At 39.6% G+C, this 24,265-nt stretch overlaps 1 protein-coding gene across 1 annotated transcript in view; it reads left to right on the top strand.

Moving 5' to 3' along the window:
- The window catches only part of PIGU (phosphatidylinositol glycan anchor biosynthesis class U), a 43,242-nt gene extending 18,977 nt beyond the window's left edge, over positions 1 to 24,265 (top strand). The window contains exons 8-12 of the mRNA XM_089514066.1: positions 256 to 410; positions 1,904 to 2,047; positions 9,040 to 9,164; positions 12,426 to 12,568; positions 23,731 to 24,265. Coding sequence (XP_089370192.1) covers positions 256 to 410; positions 1,904 to 2,047; positions 9,040 to 9,164; positions 12,426 to 12,568; positions 23,731 to 23,844 — 681 coding nt within the window. The 3' untranslated portion in view covers positions 23,845 to 24,265. The remainder of the gene's footprint in view (positions 1 to 255; positions 411 to 1,903; positions 2,048 to 9,039; positions 9,165 to 12,425; positions 12,569 to 23,730) is intronic.

A 24,265-nucleotide genomic window follows, 5' to 3' on the forward strand; every position in this document is an offset into this window, starting at 1 on the left:
TGAGGATAAAAGAGTTCCTGTAAGAATTATGTACTGGTGACTTCCTGATTCATAGTTCTGCCCCTTGGTTATTCAGTACACTAGTTTCCAGGATTTTAGTATGTATACCTCACTTAACATAGCATTATTTGATTTCTTATAACAATATCAGACGTAAAGGGCTATGTCATAAAAATGAAGGCCTCAAATGATTTTTTGTTGCCAGTGAAATTATGAGTTAATTTCAGAAACTTATTTGATGTTTCTTTCCTGTAGCGGCAGTTCATACCAGTGAAAATGAAAAACAAAGACTTCTGGCTTTATACCATGCAGTATACAGGGCTCTATTTGGGAAGTATGGTGGTGATTATTTGCCTCTCATTCTTCCTTCTCAACTCTTGGGATTTTATTCCATCTGTTTATGGTTTCATGTGAGTAGCACTTATTTCTCTGCACTGGTTCTGTTCTGCTTATAAATCAGTTGTCTCTTTCCTAAACTGTTAGTTCATAATACAAAACCAGACAATAATTAAAATAAACCAAATCAGGCTCTCTGTTGTTAACAAGTACATGCTCACGTAAAACAGAAGCGTAGATACATTTGTGTACTAATTATCTAGAGCTATGTTGACATTTTACATATGAATTGCACACAGTGCTGGTTGAGATGGATATAATGGTGGTTTTGTGGATCGACAGAAAGTGCAGCCTGTAACTCAGAGCAATCTTAGTACCTTTTCAGAAAAAGGATTATTACAAAAAAGGAGTATGTTCATCTGATGGGATATTTTATTATAGAGTCAGAGTTTGAACTGCATTATCTCTTTGGTGCCTTTGTATTCTCACATGCTTCTAGTCAGTGGCTTCCGCAGCAATGGTGATGTTGAAATAGGAGTTAAAATGATACCCGTTATTGTCCCAAGTCGTTGTCACTAATTCTGTATGATTGTGCTGTAGCAATTGGCATAGTTGACATCTGGCTTGCAGGTAATCACAATCCCTGGAACAATGTCTTGGATCATGTATAGGTTAGACATGACAAAAATGTGTTACAGGCTAGCAAAGGAAATGCAACAAGAAACTCCAAGATACAGTTCTGTAAAAACAGAGCTTATTGCAACCCTGAGGTAAATTTTAAGACTTTAATATTTTGCTGATGAGAAAAACAATGTCAAATGTTCAATCCCCTAAACTAGTTTTGTATTTGGCGTGTTTCCTTTCCATATACTTGGAGACATAGTGGCTTAGTTGTTATCCTTATGCTCATTCTCTTTCTGTGTAATATTTTAAGTTATATATCTGCATTAAAATGTAAACAGACCATTCCCTTCCCTTCTTTTGGAATGTTGCTATAACCTACAATAAATACTGTGACATACTGTGCAGGCTGCAATTCTTGTGTCAGTTACTTGGAGCCTGGTTTTACTTTGATAATTCCATATTTTCAAATATTTACTGAATTTGTGACCAAGATTTTTGTCCTTGTTCCTTAAAATACTTTGAGGATAAAATATGCCAAGAGCCATAAAGTTTCCAGATATTTTCAATCTGAATGTAAAGTGCAGAGATGGATCCACTTAAATGAAAAGTGTCCCACAAGCAACATTTCTCTTCTTGATAGTTAACTGTTTTTTATCAGTTCTACTTTTCATTAATGGTTTTTATATTTACCTAATAACAAGGCACTACTGTCTGTTCCTTGGATTTGCTGTTGAGACCAATAGATGGCACTGTTTGGAGTTGTATTTGAGCTGTAAATGCCTTACTGGGAAAGGGAACTAAAAAATTAGAGTAACTGAAAATTCACTACCTCTGTATACCTTGGGAACAGTTTGGCTTTTTTTACACTATATTCTTTACCGTTTTTGAGTCTTCAGTATGATCATTCAGTACAGTAATTGTGATATTCCTTTGTCAATTCCAGACTTTCTGTTCCAGACCTGACACCCAATGTTGGCCTCTTCTGGTACTTTTTTGCTGAAATGTTTGAGCACTTCAGCCTCTTTTTTGTATGCGTCTTTCAGATCAATGTCTTCTTCTACACCATTCCCTTGGCAGTGAAACTAAAGTAAGTAAATTATTTATTCAATGCAGCGTGTAGAGTGAAAGCTCCAAAGAGCAGAAACAGAAAACGCATGTTCATTGTTTTTAGTAGCTGTGACCTCCTTTTTTAAAAAAAAATGTAATATTTCTGTGTCCTAAAAATATAACCACTGTTAATTCCAACTGGGAGGAAAAACAGTTGTGGATTAAAAAAATTAGGAAGTGGTTGTAAACCCTGAGTATTCTTATTTATTCTAAGAAGATCAAACGTTACTGGCATTATCAGGTAATTGTCTGTCCCCATAACAAAAAATTCACTGCTGATGGAACTGTTCAGCCTCTCTGCAGAAAACCAAGTTATGTCACTTGGATGCTGTAGTGGCCCTTGCAGACAAATCTCCAACATATGGTGCCCTGTCATAACTGCTTCCCTACTTCAGAAATAACAAAGGGTTTTTTGCTTTACTTTGTTGAACTTCTGCCATTTCTAAGCTGATGGGGGGGGGGGGGGGAATGCCAGCCACACATTTTATCATGTACAGAATATAACCAAGCTGGATTTCCTGTGGTGTGCTATTATATAACGAAGCTAGGTGTCCTGTGATATACCATTATATATCTGCTTGATCCTTCCAAGCAGCACTTGTTATTTTGCCACTTTTGACCAAAGGGAAAAGCTGTTCCTCAACTTAGCAGTTTCATTAGCTTCTCTACGTTGTGTTACATCCAAAAAATAGTGTGGACTATTTCTGTTCTGATACAACACATTATATGGGACACAAAAATGTAAAAAAATATAATACATGTATTGGGACAGTTTTTGTCCTTGTTGCTTTTTGTACATAATCTCCTCAAACCCTGAAACTGTATGTGACAGGTAGCTCAAACTTGGTAACATTGATTAAAACTCTTCAGGTGACCAGAAAAAGACTACCTCTTAGGTTCCATTCTAGCTGAATTCTACAATAAATCTGAGATTCTAAAATGTCCCATCTCTTAGGATGAAGTCTAAACAGACAGTTTTATGACCAGCTGTCACTCATAACTGACCTCAGGTCATTCTGTCAAAGGGTATCTATTCTGGCATATCAAGAGGATATTTTAGGAAGCATAATTATTGAGCCTGTTTGCCTACAGACTATAAAGGGTTGATTCCACATAGAGTATAATTATCACTGTGCAGTCTTATTGTATTGAAGTCAGGATGGCTGTATAAGGATAGAAATAGTGGCAATGCTGTCTATTCAGGGAATTGGGATTCAGCCTGTATTAGATGGGGTTACACTCCCAGTGAAGTCTCAGGCTAAGAGCTTGGGTGTGCTCCTGGATTCCTCTCTGAGCCTGGATGCCCAGGTTTCAGCAGTTACCAGGAGTGCATTTGCACAGCTAAAACTTGTGCACCAGCTGTGGCCATTCCTTGAGATGCCAGATCTGGCTACGGTAACGCACGCCTTGGTTACATCCTATTTGGACTATGGTAATGTGCTCTATGTGGGGCTGCCCTTGGAAACTGTTCGGAAACTGCAGTGGATGCAAAGTGCTGCAGCCAAGCTGTTGATGGAGGCTGGCTATGGGGATCGTGTCACTCCCTTGCTGAAACAGCTACACTGGCTACTGGTCCGTTTCCGGGCAGAATTCAAGGTGCTGGTTTTGACCTGTAAAGCCCTAAATAGCTTAGGTCCAGACTATCTGAAGGACCGTATCTCTCTATAGAAGCCAGCCCAAGCTTTATAAGTGCGGTTGGTGAGGACTCAGGAAAGAGCCTTCTTGGTGGCTGCTTCCAGACTGTGGACCTCTCTGCCATGGGAGGTCAGGTTGGCCCTCTCCCTGCTCTCTTTCTCCCAGAAGCTGAAAACATTTTTATTCAGGCAGGCATTTGGTGGGTAGATTTTATTTGAGTAATGTGGTGTGCTGTTTTAATGTTTCATCATCTTTACTGTTTTAAATGATGCAGTTTTTATTTATGTTTTAATGTTAGCAGTATTTAATTTATTTTTTTAACTTTTCTAATCAATGTTTTAGCTTTGTCTTTTTAATATATAGTAACTTGCCTTGAATCCCATTGTGGGAGAAAGGTGGGATATAAATCCAATAAATAAATAAATAAATTTATTTCTGGCTTGCAGTGGCTTTCTAAGGCCTCAGATATTATTCAGGAATAAAATAACTCTGCTCCATTCAGTGACAGGTACTGAAGTTTTCTGAGAAAGGAGGTTTGTCCCATATTTCTGACTATCTCTAAGAAGAGCATGTTGCATCCCACCCCCACCTCCTGAGCTCTTTTTCTACCTCCCATTTTTGTAGGACAGGTCTACATCTGTTAGTCTTTAAAAAAAAAGATATGGCTTAAGTTTTACCCTAAATGTTTGAGGAACTGCCTCTGAAAGGGTATCAGACTAGATGACGTGGGGACCCACAGATCGCCTCTTTCGAGAGGCGTTCTACCACCCCTTTCAATGCCGGATTGGGGCTGCGGCAACCGCATGCCATGGACACGATCTGGCACTTTGCCAGTGCTAAAGGGACAGCAAAAAGCTGCTCTTTTTAGTTCCAGCAAAAAGGTGCCCTTGTTGCTGTGGTGGCGGCCTTGCAGCAATCCTTCAGCACAGCATGTCTAAACGCTATGCCAACAGAGCGCTGTGATGCCCCTGCCGTGTGGTTGAGCATGCAGTGTGATGTTGGCATGGGAGTGGTGTGGTGGCAGCTGGTGTGCATACGCCACACCTCCATGACAGTCTGTTTAGTTCCTTGGCCTTCTATTAAAGAATGGCCTATATTCTTTTGAATTTGTTTAGGGTTTGTAAACACATAGACCATTCTATTAGTGTTCAATTGAGCATGAGTAGAACATACTCTTTATACCTACCATGTTGACAGGGAGAGGCTTGGAGTGGCAAGTGTATGGGGATTAGGCCAACATATGCTGTTTACTTGAAACCTTAAGTCTACTCACTTTTCAAGGCTAAGTAACCCCAGCTGGCCATTCCTGTATTATACCTGGTATGCCTGACATGACACTAATACATCCTATTCTCTTACCCTGCCCTATTCTAATGCTTTAAGTATCAACAGAAAAAGTGCAGGACATAGTGGAAAATAAATTGATAATGTAAATCATCTCACCTTTTAATGTTGCAGTTTTCTTGTAAAAATTTTTAAATACTTTTTGAAATAAGAGTTTTTCTGTTGTAGGGATTAAGTCTGAAAGAAAATGTAATATAAAAACTGGAAATGTGGACAGGGTTATCTCATCTAGTGCCTGTGGTTTCAGTAATTAAATTTCTGTAATTTTATCTGAAGGATGTACATCTTACTATTGACTGCCTTTACCAAAGTATTACGGTATATCAGTCTAGTTCGTTTGTTTTTAGATAAGTTAACCACATTCCAATACCTTTAGCCACCTCCAGAGTAGCCATCCTTCAGTGGATTTTCTTCTCCCACCCCCACCCCCGGCCACACGTTTCCAGTTTCTTCAGTTACATTTGAACATTTCTCATATAATTGTGACTGAATTGAGGGTAGCAAGATGGGACTAGTGTCCCCATGATTCAGTGTTAGGACAAGGATTAACAATTTTCAGTCTATGTCTACACAGACAGCGAATTCATATGATGCAGCCCTGAGGGAGCACCGCCAAGCTGCAGCAATGCAGCTATCGCGCCCTTTGCAGGACGCAAAAAGGAGCCGCTTTTTGCAGCTCCTTTGTGCGCCCTGCAAAGGCCAGACCGGCCCCGTGGCATGTGATTGCCGTGGCGTGCGGTTGCCGCAGCCCCAATCTGGCTATAACAGGGGCGGCTGGAGGCTGTCCCTTCGGGGCTGTGTCTACAGCCCCTTAGTTTCCCCTTCTGTGTTGATCACATTCTTTTTCTTTCTCCCTTTTCTTCCTTCTGCTTCTAAAAAGGAGAGCTATGAAGAGATGTTGTTATCCATTGTACATAAACTGCTACAGCTGAGGAGCTTTGGACTGTAGCCCCATAAAGTCAGGAACACAAGTTTACCTAGCCATCTGGGACAAATGAGAACCAAAATTGACAGAAAATGGCTTAAAATGAAATAATAAAAGTATGGGGGGCTTTCTTATTGAAAAAACAGCTTTTCCACTAGATAAGCTGCCTTGGAGAAAGGGCATGGGATCTTCTTCCTTTGTAGTTTTCAAGGTAAGGCAGTATAATTCACTTCAGCAATGCTATGGCCATACAGCATTCACTTCATTAGGGAATGAATGAAACTTAAAACAAATTTTGCTGCCTTAATGCCTGTTTTTTACTAAAAAGCCAGTTTTTAGTTACCAGAAGGACATTTTTATTCCTTATGTGTCATTCTAGAGGCTTCCATCTTTTCCTCCTCCTCTTACTGATGTAATAATTTGCAGTCTTAGGAGATCCATTTTTGTCTTCTCAGATGGAGCCATGCCACACTGTGTGCTTTCCACGTGCTTGGAAAGCTAAGAATAGTATGGCAGGGACTCATATGATACTCTGCTGTGATTTCAGTGCAGTGACAACACCATGGTGTCACCATCCTTGAAGGTAACATGCTAGGTCTCTTTTAGGCCATATTTTCCCTTCTCAGCAGCTGATCATGGTAACACATTTCATGAGGTTAGTTTTTTTTAAACAAAAAACAAACTTTCTGTCTCCCTCCCTCACTTAACCTCATAACATATGCTATAAGGCCAGCTTCATATAAAATTGTTGAAAGGGATATGGCTGTGGTATGGCTACTTTTAGTTTCTAAGCATCATATTTGCTCTGTCATGATAACAGATCAGTCATGTTTCAGCCCAACATTCCCACCCATTACCTATGCTCTCTCTTGCAGTGACAACAGGGAGATGCCTTCTCCTGCGATCCCTGTTCATTGCCTGCTGCTCCCACTGAAGTCAAAATGAGGTGCCAAGCCATGTTATCGAATTGGGTGTGAACATTGTGAAGACAGTCCATGCCTGATTTGACATTTTGGTCCTGTGTCATGTAAACAGGATGCAGTGAGCCTGGGGGGAATTCAGAGTAAATAACCCATGTAGACAAGCTATATTGATTGCTTTGTTTGCAAGGCTAAAATGGAGACAGGTATATGGGAATTCCTTGGTAAAAGGACAGAAAATAAATATAACAAATGCACTGGAAATGAGACTACCAGACTGCAGTGTCATTCTGCCAAGCTTAATTCCTCAGTATCATTGTTCCAGATTTCAGATATTCAGTCAGACAGTGGGTCTTCTGGATCCCTTTTTATGCATCTTTTCCATCTCTTTAGTGTCCTTCTGTAGCTATGTCAACCAAACTCTATATTACACTCTAAGTGTAGGAACACCATAAATTTATGTAGCGGCATTATAATATTGACAGTTTTATTTGTTATACTTTTCCAATGATCCCCAACAAAGTTTTTTCCCCCACTCCTGCCTGAAAGCTGTCATTTTCCATTTCCACTACTTTTCCATTATTTTTTCCTGGTCATTAATTAGCAGCTCCTACCTCATCAGCATATGTGTAGAGGCTGGAATTTTTCATCTGAGTAGCATGTTATACTTCTTTGTAGTAACCTGAATTTGTCATTTTGTTGTCCACTCCCCCAGTCTAAGAGGTGCTTTTGAAATTGTTTACTGTCCTATTTTTGTTTCAACCACCCTAAATAATTTAGTATCTGGAACAAATAATGGTAGTTATCCTTCTGGAAAGTATTTTTATTACTACCATAAAAAATGATGGTTTACATATACATAGAAATTAGAACTTAATGTATTTAGAGAGGGTGAATACTATATATAATCGACTATAAGTTGACCTCACGTATAACTCAAGGGCAGATTTTGGGGCCAAAATTACAGATTTTTGTATGACCTGTGGATAAATTGAGATAAAACCTAGGGTCATGCAACAAACGATCTAAAGAAAGAAGCAAAGAAAAAGAATGCCAACAAACATAAAAAATTCCAGGAGGCATAAATGTTTGTGCTCTCAGTAAAGGCTGGATGGATGAGAGAGTAGTGTGTGTGTGTGTGTGTGTGTGTCAGTGCTTCCAGGACAGATGGCACTCTTGCCTTTCAATAGAGGATGATTTCTTTTTTTATAAAAATTAAAGTACAGTACTTACATTGACTCATGGATAGGTTGACTCAGATTTTGGGGGTTAAAGTTTAGACTAAAATATCTGGACTTACACATTAATATATACAGTAATCTAATAGTTTGCATCTTCCCTGAAATAAAGAGTTACTGTATGTGTCCATTAAAGCATACACTCTATGACTGTTCTGAAGTTAACTTTTATTGGGTTGTGATGTAAGTCAATTATTTTTTGGTCTGACATCCCAAAGGTAATTGTACTCCATTGTCTGTAGTAGTTCTCCACTGAAGTGCTAGCCATCATGTTGCCTTATACTATGCAGACACTATAATGATAGAGAAATGATATCTGAGGCCTGAGTGAAAGCTGTGATAGTAAAACCGTGCTACCAGTAAGGCAGAAACTGAGTTCTTGGAGGAGAGGTAAGAAGTAATATTTTAAACATTCTTTTTTGTAGAAGAACAAAACAAATGTAAAACATCCTCCACATAGACTATTCAGAAGACTCGACTCTGCTCTAACATGATAAATCAGGGGTTGGCAACCTACGGCCCGCGGGCTGGATCTGGCCCGGCGAGGCCTTGGGACCAGCCCCAGCCCGGTCCTGCCGCCCCTGCCGCAGCTTCCGTGCCACTCCGGGTGCCATTTTGAGTTCGGCCCCCCAGTTGTCTGAGGGACAGCAACCCGGCCCCCGGCTCAAAAAGGTTGCCTACCCCTGTGATAAATTTTCATAGCAAAGACTTCTGCTGGTGTGAAATATTCAGACATGATCCCCAATGTAGTGTGAAGTGGTACTAAATGCTTTAGTTCACTTGGTTGACCTACATATGGCCCATGAGCATCTTGTCCTAATCTTTCTCAAAAGGTATATAGGTGAAATCTGAGCATCTTCTATAGCATCTAGCATGCAATTGTTTACAGTCTTCTTTGCTTCTTTTCTAGGGAGCACCCCATGTTCTTCATGTTTGTTCAACTTGCCATCATTTCCATCTTCAAGTCCTATCCAACTGTAGGAGACATTGCCCTCTATATGGCTTTCCTTCCACTCTGGAGCCACCTCTACCAATGTAAGTTCCTTGTGCTGGTTTTTCTTCCTCCACCAGTCATATTTCAGCCATTTCAATCCATATCTTCCATCTGTTGTGAACTGGTACCCAAAGCTTTCATTTTGTTGCTAGGATTTATTTCTTTATTTAATATTTCCATATCATTTAGTTATCCAGAATCCAGAACAGTGTTTGCAAATATCCTACTGTTGCAATGATGCAACAAAGTAATTCTCACAAAAATGAAACCTGGAAGACTGAGATGTTTGTACTGTAGCAGTGTACCAGGTTAGCTACCATAAACTTACTAAAAGGATTTTGAATCCAGTCATGTTGTAGTCCTGGTAGCCAGGTTCTTCTTAGTGTGGCAGCAAGTGTGGCTTATGGATATGGCACCTTGCCTCCTCAAATGTGGCTCATGAGTTCTTCTTGATTGGACCTAGGGTCTAAAACAGGGTGAAGATCAAGTCTTCCATATATTGTTGGACTGCAGCTTCCAGTTTTCTTCACCATTGCCTATGCTAGCCAGGAATGATAGGAGTTGCAGTCTAGCAACATCTGGAGGACCACATGATTTCTATCCCTTCTCTAACGGTATAGTACTGCGCCAACATATCTTGTGTGAAGGTGTTGCCTCAGAACCAGTTCATTTGCTTAGAATAATTGTAAAAGAAATAGTGTGAGTTATTCAAGCATCATTACCCTGATTCAACTAACACATACACAAGCTGGCTGGAAGAAAACAGTTGCCAGCAAGCACAGTAATAGCCAGCTCCCAGAAATCATCTTTGTCTGTGAGAGTCCATCTAGAGAAATATGTTTGTCAAGTAGTCCAATTCAGGAAAACCAACAAGCAGAAAGGTCAACACAGTCCAAAGGGTGAAGAAGCCAAGAAGTCAAAGGTTTGAATTACGGGAGTCTGAGGATCGGAACACTAACCAGAAACTAGACAACTTCCAGCACTAGCCCTACACAGACTCTGCTCTCAAATAGGGTGATACCAGCTGGTTTTGATCAAAGCATCTCCATTGCTGCTTGGCAAGCCCACTATGCCTCATCCTTAGACTTGGAGGCTGTAATGCCTTAGACTTGGAGGCTGTAATGCCTCCCCAACTGTATCTTTTGCCCCATCAGCTGCAGTTGAGTCCCTCTGCTTGCTGAGGCGGCTCTTCAACAGGGAGAGCTGGCTGAGGCTGCTCTGCAGCTGCAGACTGTTATTCACCTGGGAGGTTTGCCTAAGTCCCTTCTACAGACTCCTCTTCCAGGTCCAGATCATGGCCCGTGAAAATCACAGACAGCTGTAGACCTTATTAGGCATACCATGGAGAAGACTTATGAATATCATTCTTTCACTGTTTCTTCCCCAGGTGGCTTGTGGACCAAACAGAGGGCTTTTCTCCTCACCATTTCATAGTGAGCCATCCCCAAATTCTACAAGTTGCCACTTTTTCCTGCGTGTTAACAATTAGAATATGAGTCTACTGTCTCTTCCACACTACACAATTGTAGCACTTTGATACCACTTTAACTGTCAGGGCAGCATCCTGTGGAATCATAAGATGTGTGGTGAGATGCTAGACCTCTTTGATAGAGAATTAGACATATTCACAGAACTACAAATTCCAGTATTCCATAGGATAAAACTATTGCAGTTAAAGTGGTATCAAAATGCTATAATTGTGTAGTGTGAAATCATTAGAGTTTTAAAGGGTTTCATTTACCTGTCGTCTGAATCAGTTGAGAGTATTTTATTGAAGCTCAGAAGTCTAGCACTTAACCATCACTCTGACTACTCAGCTATAACTTACAAATTGCATTTGCTCTAGTTTGGTCTCTGTGTTTGCAGACTGGGAATAAATCATACTTCGAGCTGACTTTAATTGCCCCACTGTGATGATGTTTACAGAGGTTAGGGATCCAGCATCCTTGCTGTACAGGAAACTCTTATGTTATATTTCCTGAATGACTTGCCTGGGGGCAGCTTATGTCCTTAAAATCAGCCAGCTGTGATGGATTGTGCCAACCTGTTTCAATTTAGTTTACTCTCTTCAATCGAGCTAGTTTCTTTTACAATAGGTTTAAGTGTTAGAAGAATAGTTTTTCCCTTGCATGTAAAAGAAGGGAAAAGCCATGCTTAAGATGGTACTTGCCACCTGTAATTTACATATTTGTCTTAAAATGACTGTTTCTTTTTTTAAAAGAACTCAATTAAACAGGGCACTTTTTTTAGACAGTGTTTTAAAATTGATTTATCTTTGTACTTAACTGATTAAACATTATCGTCTTACAGAAAATGAATTTTTTTTATAATTAAAAAGATTGTATGTACAGCGCTGTGTAAATTTACAGCGCTTTATAAATAAAGGTTAATAATAATAATAATTATAATAATAATAACCTAGTTAAGAATAATTGTCAGATTATTAGATGAAAAGCAGGGAGATGGGCAGGAAATGATACTACACTCTTGGTAAGTTTATCAGTGAGTGTTGTTCTATTAATTTTTATATGCATGGACAGACAAATAGCTGTAGAATGTTTTCCCCTGAAATCTTTAGTTATGATGTTCTTTGGTCATTTTGGAAAGGTATCTGAAACATTATATCATGCTTTTAGGAGTTAAATGGAATCTGTTTTAAATTGTTTTAAACTTGATGTGTGTTGTTTTAGTTGCTTCTAGACTTAGTCATGCAAACAGTACACCCACTGAAATCAGTGGAACTTGATGGTCTTGTCCTACTGAGTTAAGTGCTATAACCTACATTTTGTCTGTGAACACATTTGGAATATTTTTCTTAAAAGGTTTTATTTAAATATTGGAACTAATGGAATACAAACATTTTATTTGAATAGCCATATTCTGGTATGACTAGTGCATCTAAAAAGGGAAAAAGAGAATACAATGAACTACAGAGTGTTTCCACTGTAATTCAAAAAAATATTAGTCCAGAAATAGTTTACCATCCAGTTCCCACCCTTATCCGCCCATGGCACTGCTGGTAATTTTGTATTATGCACCTGTTTTTAAAAATCCGAGAAATAGAAGAAGGGAACCATGAAGCTGTGAAGTCAGTACAGAACATACCTGTCAAAGCCTTCATTTCCCACAGGAATTGCAGTTAATTATTGATTCTAAGGAGAGAAATTTCTATAGCAGCTGTCTCCGGAACCACCCTATAAATTAGTATCTGTCCTACCATTGCAACTAATATAGCACAAAGCCAAGGGTTCATTAGTATATTAGTTAACGAATGTTAATGATGCCTCTGCTTTTCATTGCAGTTCTACGGAACGTCTTCATCCTTTCCTGTGTACTTGTTGTCTGCTCCCTGCTGTTCCCAGTTTTATGGCATCTCTGGATTTATGCAGGAAGTGCAAATTCAAATTTTTATTATGCCATCACATTGACATTCAACATAGGACAGGTTAGTGAAAAAATGTAGTGGGTAATGATTACAGTTCCTTGTAACTTAATTCTATGTGTTTTGTGATTAACAAGCATGCACGAAAGTACCACATTTGTTACTAAACACAGAAATCCAAATTCTTGAAATTACAGTTTTCATTGGTCAGTGGAAGAAAAAAAGACCAGAAAATAAATAAGTGTTGGTCAGTGGATGAAAAAAGACCAGAAAATAAATGTGTGTGCCTGCGCGCGTGCGCACTCTCATGTACACACAGACTTAATTAGTGAAATTTCAAGAATGAAAAAGAGGACCAGTAGGGTTCCTATTAAAAAGATCTTTGTATGTGTATTTTGTGCTTTCAAATTGTTTCTGACTTATGGTGACCCTAAAGTAAACCTATCATGAGAGTTTCTTGGCAAGATTGGTTCAGAGGTGGATTGCCATTGCTTTCCACCAAGGCTGAGAATGTGTAACTTGCCCAAGATTACTCAATGGATTTCATGGCCAACTGCCCTATGTCTAAAGGAGATAGAATAAGTTATGCAGTATAACAAAAATATACGGTAGTCAAACACACTTCATTTTATATAATAAACATGCATAATTTACAGAGATTACCCAAACTAGCTTTTTTTATTTAAACTTTTGCTTTGTATGCAAAGACACACACAACTCTTCCTGGGCAGTGTCCTTTGTAGAGGTAACATATTGCAAAAATGTAACCAAGTTGTGTTTACTGGATTGAATTTGTTGCCTTTCTTCTGTCCTTAAATCTGCAAGGCAAAGATGCTTTCTTGGACAACTGAGCATAAAAATGGGGAAGTGAAACTTGGGGTTTTGTTATCTGACCACTATCCTCCAAAGAACCTGATTTAGCACTTGGAGGGTTAAAGCGGCAACTGCTTACTTTGTGATAGGTAGGTTTTTTTCTGCTTCCTAAACCCATCTGTTCTTATCTGGCTCAGTACTCATCAGTGTGCAGCTGGTTCACAGTGCTCATGACTGCCAAATGGCAGATAATGAGAAATGGGAAGTGGTTCTGTATTCACATGGAGGCAAATCAGTGTTTTGGGGTGTGCCATTTCATAAGATTAGAATTTCCTGATCATAAAGTAAACTGTTCCTCCCAGGGGATGTGGACTGGAAATAACAGAGGAGATTGTGGGTCTGATATAAGTTGTATAGTTGAATGCAACAGAGGTATCAGCATAAGAGAAGCAAAGAAGAGTGTGTGCTTCAAAGCACTAATCATGTCATTGAAAATTTTGACTTCTAGATTAGAGCCTCAGTGCAGAGTTACTTTATTTGTCTGCTTGTGTATTCCATTACATAAAGCAGCTTATTTCCTGCTCTAAATTTTCTCCCACAAACTATTTCTGTTCTATAGAAGCAACTATTGAATGTTTGTTTAGTGCTGATGTTTAAGAAAGATAATGCCTGCTTGAAGAGTTTCAGTTGAATTTTCTCCCAAAAGAAACTGAATGGTCATTTTAATATTAAAACATTAAAGAATTCCTTTGTCAGTCTCAAGGACTGGTATGTTTCATTTTGTATAATAAAAGATAGTCATGTTTTGGGGCTCAAGTGAGCCACCTTTACTGAGCATTCTTGCATAGAAAATCAGATAAATTAATAATAAAATAGTTTATTCTTCATTTATTAATGAGATTATTCGGCACAAACGTGAAAAAGATCTTGGCATCACCAAGATCTAATCGTAATAATCTAAAATATGAACTATCTTCAGGGACTGACACACAGTCACTTTTCTCCCTTTTCTTTGCAGAAGTGATAAAATAGATGAGGAATTGCAGGTAATTGTATCTTCTAAGAACTGTGGTTGATGCCTTTCAAGCAAGTGGGGATGTAGAAACTAACGGTAAACTCTGACTTTGTATTCTTTGGAAGCCGTTAGTCATAGATTCTCTTATCATCTGGACCAGGAAACTGTTTACCTCCAGTTGCTATCTTACCTGTGTGAAGGGAAGAGTGAAGTGGTTGCCTTCAGGCATATTTTAGCCAAGCACCTGATCATCTAAGTGTGTCCATCTGTCACAAGGATCTATATGTCTGTTACTTTATTTTCCCCTGTCTTTCCCACAAAACTGGATACTCAAGGCAGCTAAGTGTTGAACACAAATAATCTGACTGGTTCATAGTTGATCTTGGAGAATAACCATTCCTTGGATAGTTGTCTAAATTGCATCTTGAAACTATGGATTAATTATTGAAACAGTGTTTTCCTTCAGCCCTCAATACAACTCTTTTAAACCATGGTGCTGGTATGTTGCTGGGCTAAGGTTCCCATCATCCTAGCCCATTGGCCATTCTATTTAGGAATGGTAAGCAAGTTTGGGAAGGGCTGTCTTAATAGAAACATAAATACACTTATTCAGATATGTTCATCAATTCAAGCTCCTTACAAATACTGTATTAGTGAGGGGGATTTTTTGAGATCTCTTATTCTAGAATTTATAATAAATATTAAAATTGTTAAGTTCACCCATCTCTAAGCTATGATACAGCCTTTAAATGACAGTGGTTGGAAAGCACAGTGAATTCATGGTTTGGTTTGGTTTCTAACCTTCTACTTGATGCCTGATAGTTTCAATGTTGGACTACAACTCTGGAGATCAGTTCCCTGTTTGGCCATGGAAACTCATTGGGTGATCTTGGGTGAGTCACATACTCTTAGCCACAGAAAATATATTGATAGATTCATCTTAGGGTCTCCATAAGTCAGAAACAGCTTGAAAGCACACAACATCATCAACAACAACAACAGATATTATCTTTGCATCTGACTTATTGTTCTTTAATTGTATGTTATTTTACTGCTGTAATCCGCTTGGATTCCCTGAGATTAAGCAGAATATTTATTATTATTATTATTATTATTTAGTGATTTGCTTCTTAGTTGAAGGTATTAGTAAACAGACATCCTGGGTTTTTGACTCTGAGATAAGTCTTACATCAGTGAAAAACAGATCATTCAAATTGGGGAAGGACTGTAGTTCCTAAGCAGAGCATGTTTTGTATACAAAAGATGCCAAGTTCAGCCTCTGGCATCTATCTCCACATAGACCTGGGAGAGTTTCTTGCATCAAAACCAAGAGATGCTGCCGGTTAGTGTAGACCAGAGGTGGGCAACTGTTAGGGGTTAGGAAACCATATTGGCTCTCCAGAAGACCTTGAAGGGCTGCGCTCCACCAATGTACCCCTTCCTCCCACAGAAAAATGAAAAAAGTATTTGTGCCCCAAATGTATCCAGCCTCTAGTGGGTGTCAGGGTCATTTTGCCATATTTTGGGCCTTCCTGTGCCATTTTAGGACATGCTTTTTTTAATAACAGGAAGTGCCCTTGAAGCAGCTTCTAATTTAAAAGAGGACTTTTAAGAGCCTATAATGGCTGGGGGACACCCATCCCCTCCCCCAGAAATATTTGAGCATCAAAAAAATCTCTTAAAAAAATATTTTGGGGGGCAATTCCTGGTGAGTTCTTGGAGGTTGTGTGTGGCATATGGGCCACAATTTATTCACCCTACTATATACAGTACTAAACTAGATGGTATACTCTTCTGATTTCATAAGGCAGATTCTTATGTTAATAAGCATGAGGGCTAGCAGCTTTCTTAATAGCAGTAAGCAGGAATGCTCAGGTTGGACAGATGTGCTTTGTGAGATGTTTGTTCCTAAGTCTTGTTTACAAGAGCTACAGGTTGTTCTTTCTGCATTTCCATTAACATCATGGTTTCTCAAAAGTAATCCTATTGAATTAAGTAGGTTCATATTCCTAAGAAAGTATGTACTAAATTTCAGACTTAGGGGCAAAACTGACAGCAGGTAAGGAGAGTCTCTTTGCTTGCTGGGTTGGGGCCGTGGCAACCGCATGCCCCACCCCAAACCTGGCCTTTTGCCTGCACGTTTTCTCCAATGCACATTATTCTCTATCCTCAGGTCCTGCAGACTCAGGCACATGTCCTCTTTGATTGTGTCTAGACATCCAGTGCTCAGTTTTCCACTCTTTCTACTGCCTTCCTCTCTTTATAGCATCATTGCCTTTTCTAATGACTCATGCCTTCTCATAATGTGGCCAAAGTACAACAGCCTTGATTTAGTCACCCTGCCTTCTAGGGAGAATTCGGGCATGATCTGTTCTAGGAACCAATTTTTTGTCTTTTTGGCTGTCACTGGTATGCTCAGTTGTCACTGGTATGCTCAGTACTCTTCTCCAGCACCACATTTCAAATGAGTTGATTTTTTTTCCTACCAGCTTTTTTCACTGTCCAGCTCTCACATCTGTACATGATAATGGGGTTACAATGGTTTGGATGATCCTAACTTTAGCATTCAGTGTTATGTCTTTGCACTTTAGGATCTTCTCTAGTTCTTTCATAGCTGCCCTTCCCAATCCCAGTGTTCTCCTGATTTCTTGGCTGCAGTCTCCATTCTGATCAATGTTTGATCCAAGGCATTATTACATTTTGACTATTTCTTGTTTATCTTCATATAGAATGAATTCATGTAGTTCCGTCATCATTATTTTTTTCTTAATATTCAGCATTAAGCCTACCTTAGCACTTTCTTCTTTGACTTTCTTTAGTAGCTGTTCCAGGTCTTTGTTGTTTTCTGCTAGTAGTATGTTGTCATCTGCATATGTTAGATTTGTAATGTTCTTTCGTCCAATCTTGACTTCTCCTGCTCGAGTCTAAGTCTGCTCTGTGTACAGTATTTTCTACATACATGTTGAATAAATAGGGTAATAGAATGCAACCTTACCTGACCCCTTTGCTGATTGGGAACCATTCTATTTCTCCATTTTCAGTTTTGGCTAGAGCCTCTTGTCCTGAGTATAGGTTACACATCAAGACAGTGAGATGCAGTGGCACTCCCATTCCTCCAAGCGCAAGCCATAGTTTTTCATGATCTAGGTCAGTGATGGCGAACCTATGGCACGCGTGCAAGAGTTTCTTACTAGAAAGCCAGAGGAACATGGCACTTTGCAATAAATAAGTGGGGTCTGGGTTGCAGTTTGGGCACTTAGTCTGTAAAAGGTTAACCATCACTGATCTAGGTAGTCAAATGCTTTGCTATAGTCAATAAAACACATGCAGACTTTCTTCTAGAATTCCCTTGTGCAATCCATTATCTGTTGTATGTTTGCAATGTGATCTATATTGCCTCTTCCTTTCCTTGAAAGAAAAGGATTTCTGCTCCATTATGGTAGTAATTAGTGCAGTGGTCCTGTAATTACTGCAATCTTTTGTGTCTCCTTTTTTGTGGATGGGAATCTATATTGATCACTCCCGTTATTATTATTATTATTATTATTATTATTATTTACCTTTATTTATAAAGCACTGTAAATTTACACAGCGCTGTACATACAATCTTTTTAATTAGACGGTTCCCTGCCCTCAGGCTTACAATCTAAAAAGACATGACATAAAAGGAGAAGGGAAAGGTGATGGGGCTAGTAGGCTAATACATATAAAGTACATAGCAATACAGGAAATGGTTCGATAAAACAGGCATGTGGGCTACTGTTTTGTTTTCTGTATTTGTTGGCAGTTTTTAGTTAGAACTGAACTTGATTCTGTTATCCCTCATTAAATTACAGTTGTTATATATGTGTTGTTGTGTGCCTTCAAGTCATTTCCAACTCCCTAAGGGAAACCCCTCATGGGATTTTCCTGGCACGCTTTGTTCAGAGGAGGTTTGCCACTGTCTTTCCCTTAGGCTGGGAGCATGTGATTTGCCCAAGGTCACCTAGTGAGTTTTATGGCTGGGCAGGGAATCAAACTCCAGAGTCACAGTCCAACGCTTACACCACACTGGTTCTCAGGTTATACCTTAATTGCTGCAAACTAGAATTAACGATAAGAAATTTATTTTTCATACAGTTACTTCAAGTGCTGAAAGCTCTCCTGAAAGAGCACAGTTGTCTATGGCGGGTTATAAACCGCCACTTGGGACGTCCGCAGGACATCCCATTTTAAAAAAAGGGGCATCTCTTCTAGACGCCCCTGGCTCTAATACGGACTCTGTCCGTACAATATGGTGCCGGCCGTTCCACACGGCCGGCGCCATCTTTACGTATCGGATGCTGTGCGTCCGAACGTGTCGCGGCGTCTGTGACGTCGGGAATGCGCTCCTGGCGCCTCACGACGTCACAGAGGCGCCACTTAAGCTCCATTTTGGAGCTTCTTTTTCGGGCCGTGCGGGAGCCGCGCAGTGTGGCTGCTGCGGCTCCCGCACGGAGCAAATGGCGGCGGCGGCAGACCGCCTCAAAGCGGCAGTTTATAACCCGCCCACGTTTTGTAAAAAGCCCAGGGGTCATGTAGCATTGCTTGTTGGCCTTCCTATGTAGGCAGCTGTAAATTTCCCTTCTTTATCCTTGGAAGTTGCCCTCTAGGTAGAAAACCTGTTATGTTACACTGTCAGCAGTAGAGGTTTCGTAGTTGTTTTCCCTATATAGAGTTCTTTATCATTGCTTGTGCCAAGACTGCATAATCAACGAAAACTGGAACCAGAACAGGCTATTTTGTTCTGTGATCTCATATCTCTTCTCAGTGCACTGTGGTAAAGGCCAGAGCAAAAACATTTAGTCAGCTTACAACAAAAGGAGTGACCAAACCACCACAAGTGAGCAAGTTTATGACATCTTCTTAGGCTAGTTCCTTGACTGATGTAAGATATGGCAGTTATATAGCTTTCTCTGTGGAACAGACAGAAAGCAGCCTACTTCTTGAAGTGACAGGAAGGGCAGTGAATGTGTGTCTTTGATGCAAGAATACAAGTCAGAGCTTCTGTAGATTAATACTCCCCTAGAAAAAACATTTACTGCAGAGAAGCTTTAGCTAGAATCCTTTGCTGGGACATGCTAATTGTTTATGTTCAGAGAGATTTGTTTATTGACATAAAGGAGAATTCAGGTGTGCAGATCACCACTTACAGTCCGATGTTTTCCATTCCTTGTGGAACTCTTAGTTCATCTGCTGAATGGAATGAAGTTAGTGTTGGGTTTTGATATGGGAAATGTTGAGCCCCTCATTCAGTGTCAGTTTGATGTGATGTTCTTTGATGCCTTTTTGAGTTCTTTGGCACAAATCCCTTGCTTGTTCTTAAGTGTTTGAGAATGCATATCTCCTCTTCATCCTTTGAAAGGAACCTTGAGAAACTTGCAGCTCAAATGTGCAGTGGCTGTACGGTGGTCTTACGTGCAGTGACTAAATTGTTAGGCACTGCACAAAGAATCCAGATAGAATCTGCTGAAATTACTTAATTTAGTACACCGTGTACAAAAGGAGCAAGGGTGCAGTGGAGGAAAGAGGAAAACAATACAATTTTGTAAATCTACTTGGATCCCTTTACAAATGACAAGGCAGAATTGGTCACTGATTGAATCCTTTCTGAGAAAGAGGAGCCTTTTCTTAGTCAGTCCAAACTGTACTTATGGATGACGTGTGTTTCCCACTCCCTTGCATTTTCAGTTGCAGTGATGGAAGAACTGTTTATTGAGCCTGATCAGAGGCTACAATTTTCCTCATGCAAACCTACCACTCTCTTTCCAGTGTACCTAGGGTTCAAGATAAATCAGGCAAAGTCATAAAATATGAAGGAGAAAGATAAAGGGATATTTAGAAGCTCAAGAGCAGAGGTGGGCATAGTGTGATCTTCTAGGTGTTGCTGGACTGCAGCTTCCAACATAATACCGAGTTACACTGCAACTCCTCTTTTTGTAGATAATAAGATGAAAGGAACACATCTTTGTTTGTGGTCCCCACTTACATTTTAGACAGGCTTTATGTTTTAGACTGTTTTTCTGAGTACTGCTTTAAGTAACTGAGAACAATACTTCTTGCACTATCAGATATAGGGGACTGGTAAATGTTCTCCCAACCCAACATGCCAACACCATATTTGCGTCCTCTTACTACAACTGTTTCTTTTTTCCTGGAAACTCACCACAGACCAGCTGCCAACATTAGTCCACAGACTACCACTTTGCGTAACACTGCTTTAGAATTTAAAACTTATTAGAAAACATTCATTAGTCCTAGTACATGGATTTTGTAATGACTTATATTTTAAGTGTGTATGCCAGCTGTTGCGAACTGTTCATAGTTATCTCTAGTCTCTTTCATGTAGACTCAAAGTGACACATCTGCCAAGCTGTGGGATATTAATTTGTAAGAGGGAGAACTGGGTCAAGTGCAAAGCCTTAGGGCTTGAATGCAACTCACTGGAAGCCATTAAAACATTTGATGCTCTGCTAGAGAAATATAAGGTGTCTATACTCTGCATACAAATAAATGTGGGTGGACAGTGCCTGTTCTTCCTGTAGAGTAAGATTTCTGTTCATCCTTCAAGCTTATTTTGTTGAGTTTGTGCAATAGCTGCTAATTTTAGTGAAAGGGGTTAGTGAATAGAAGCAGGAGAGGGAAGGAGATAATTGTCTAAGATAGCTGTGTGAGTTTTTCATGTAGACACACACAAACACACACAGGGTCTGTACGTAGGCCCTGGAGCCTCTCAGGGTAAGACATACAACATTTTATCTTTTCCCTTCTTCTGACACTTTCCATACTTTGATTTGTGGCAAAGATTTGTCTCTGAGTTCTAAAAAGAAAATGAAGAAGCATTCAGGAAGGACTATATACCTGTTCATAATGCTTCTGAACTGATTCACTTTCCATGGAAACCAGAGCATCAAGCAGCCTGTAAATGAAGTGGTTTTTGAAGTAGCTTCTTTGCTTCCAAACACAAGGCAATGAAAATGAAGAATAACACACCGCAGAAGAGGAAGACCCTTCAGTCTGGGGTTCAGATCAGTTATCTCCATTTCCATGTCATAGTTTAACATTTCATTCCTGACCGTGTGATTTCACCTTACTTCCCCACTTTGTTTCCAAAATCCACCCACCTGCCAACCCCTGGTTCATACTGATTAGGTAGGAGAACCTGTCTTATTTTACACACTAATCTGGAAAGCAGGAACATTTAACAATGATTTTACTCTACATGTACGATTGTAAGAACATTTTTAAATTAATAAACTTTGTTAAACAAACAAACAAAAACACAATGATTTTACTCTAGAATGATATGTATTCAGTGCAGTCCCATGAGAATAGGCCAGAAATTTTGGCTGTTTTCTAGAGACAACCTCAGAGAGGAACAGTGAGCCCTATTCTAATAAAGTTTACTCAAACCCAAGGTAGAGATACTTTTAGAAGGACTTAATAATCCCCTTCCTTCCTCATTTCTGAGATGTAACATCAGGATTCATTTGGTGCTGTTCTTGCATTTCAATAGCAATAGCATTGACATTTCAATACGACTTAATAGTGAACTCAGCACTCTCTAAGCGGTTTACAATCTGTAAGCCAATTGCCCCCAACAAGCTGGCTGCTCATTTTACCAACCTAGGAAAGGATTAAAGGCTGAGTCAGCCTTGGAGCCCTGGGATCAAACTCACAACCTTGTGGCTTCAGTAGCAGTATTTAACTACTGCACCACCAGGGCTCCTCAAATGCATTACAAATGTGGGATCATATAATTTAATATGGTTTCATGTTAACAACTTGCACATAGAAACGGAGAGGGAGAAAGATAGTTTATCACATACTGATGATTTGCAGTGTTCAGGGTGTTTCATACTTCACAGTAATCTTTACAATAACCTTGTAGCCAGGCCTAGCATCAGGTCCTAGCATCCTCAAGCAACTGTCAGTACTTTATCATGATGAAAGGATCCACTGGCTCTGACTACGTTAATTCTTAATCTGTGGCAGGCAAGGGTGACTGTGTGTACTTGCCATGATAAATGTCACTCCTTTCTATAATGTAGACAAGTATTATTGTCCCCATATTGCCACGGGACAGTTGAGGCTGACCCTTGAGATATGAGTTGAGGATTTTCTGATTTGATAACTGACTGGTCTATTAACTCTTAAACTGGATCAGCATGAAATAACTACTTGTCTGGATGCTCATGTTCCAGCTCTCCTGCAATCCTATACACCACTAATTCCATTGAATACATTTATACTCTCTTCCAAGGAAGTGTGCTCAGGATTGCACTGCCAGTTGCTTTATTAACCATATTGGGGCAAGTAAATGTATAAGTCTGTGTGGTATGTCTCAGACAAGCATAGGTAGATCAGAATCTGATAACTGATTTTTGCATAATTTGGAATAGGTTGGTAAGAACCTCTAGTGCCCAGTTTGTTAATAATGGACGTTTTAGGATCTAAAATAGACCATTACAATCTCTGAAATGAAGTAGGTCAGATATAGAATTATGTGTGCATGTAAGCTGTGTATGACTCCACCTCTGAGCCATCATTTTGCATCAGTAGGACCATAAAAGTTAACATAAGCATAGTCATAGATGTGGAAGGGGCCTCCTGAGCTATTGAGTCCAACCTCCTGCAGTACATCCCCAGCAAGTAGCTGTCCAGCCTCTTTTCCTGTGAAAAGCAAAGGCAGTCCCACAGCTCTGATATCTGTCCTTCCTAGCTCTGTGAACTACTACTGGTATTTATTATATAAATATTTGATTATGGTTTTTTGAACTGCTGTGGGAGCCCCTGTATATATTGGCCCTTTCAAGATAACCATGTAAGCATAGTGTAATGTCTTGGGTGTTGGACTATGACTCTGGAGACCAGAGTTCGATTCCCGGCTCTGTCATAAAACCCACTGGGTGACCTTGGGCAAGTCACATGCTCTCAGCCTCAGGGGAAGTCAATGGCAAACCTTCTCAGAACGAATCTTGCCAAGAAAACCTCATGAGAGGGACACCATAAATCAGAAATGAATTGAAGGCACACAACAAAGACACACACAGATCATGCAACAGTATTTTGTCTTTCTGCTGTAAAGCACTAACATAGCTGTTCTTCAGGAATTGCTTTAATGGCTTTGTCACGCCGTTTCATGGTTTAAAACCCTTTTTGGTTTGTATTATTGTTTGTATTATTATTATTATTATTATTTTCATTTGTTGTGTGCTTATAACAGTAGATGGAACCCACAGATTTTAGCAGTGCTTGATAATGTCTGACTGGCTTTTAAAATACAGTGCATGAGCAGTCTCTCGTGATCTGGAACTGCAGCCATTTTGTCTCAAAGGAGTTAATGTCATTCTTGCTTGTCTTTTTCTCTGTCTTGCAGATCTTGCTCATCTCAGATTATTTCTATGCCTACCTACAGAGGGAGTACTACCTCGCTCATGGGATCTTCTTAATAAGAAAAGACAGGACAGACCCCATGTTGGTTCTCAAATAAAGCTGCCATCCAAAATGACTTGGGGAAAAATACTCCTATGAGAAACAGACAATACTTGGATGGGTTAGTCTGAATTTTAGGAAGATATCTTTTTTTTTTTTTTTTTTTTTTTTTTTGCATATGGAGAAAGGGCTGCAGTTTGGAGAAAAACTGATACTGGTACAGACTTTGTTATAAAGAGCATGGGAATGGGTTGTGGGCTGTAGCCCCCATTGGAAGCTTCTTTCTCCAGCCATTGTATTTCTGTGAACCTGTCATCAGTCGTGGGAGAATCGTGTTGAAATGCATTTGGACTGAAACCAAGTTTGCACCTGGAGAAAAACAAGACCATAGTTGAGGATGCTCACAAGTTCTGCACAAACTGCTGGGAATTTTCTCTTTCAGGAAAAGGAATGGTTTCAATAAACATCTGTTTAGTTCC

The sequence above is a fragment of the Sceloporus occidentalis genome, unplaced genomic scaffold (assembly GCF_023333645.1).
Source record: "Sceloporus occidentalis isolate IW3139 unplaced genomic scaffold, rSceOcc1.0.p SCAF_3, whole genome shotgun sequence".
Lineage (NCBI taxonomy): Eukaryota > Metazoa > Chordata > Lepidosauria > Squamata > Phrynosomatidae > Sceloporus > Sceloporus occidentalis.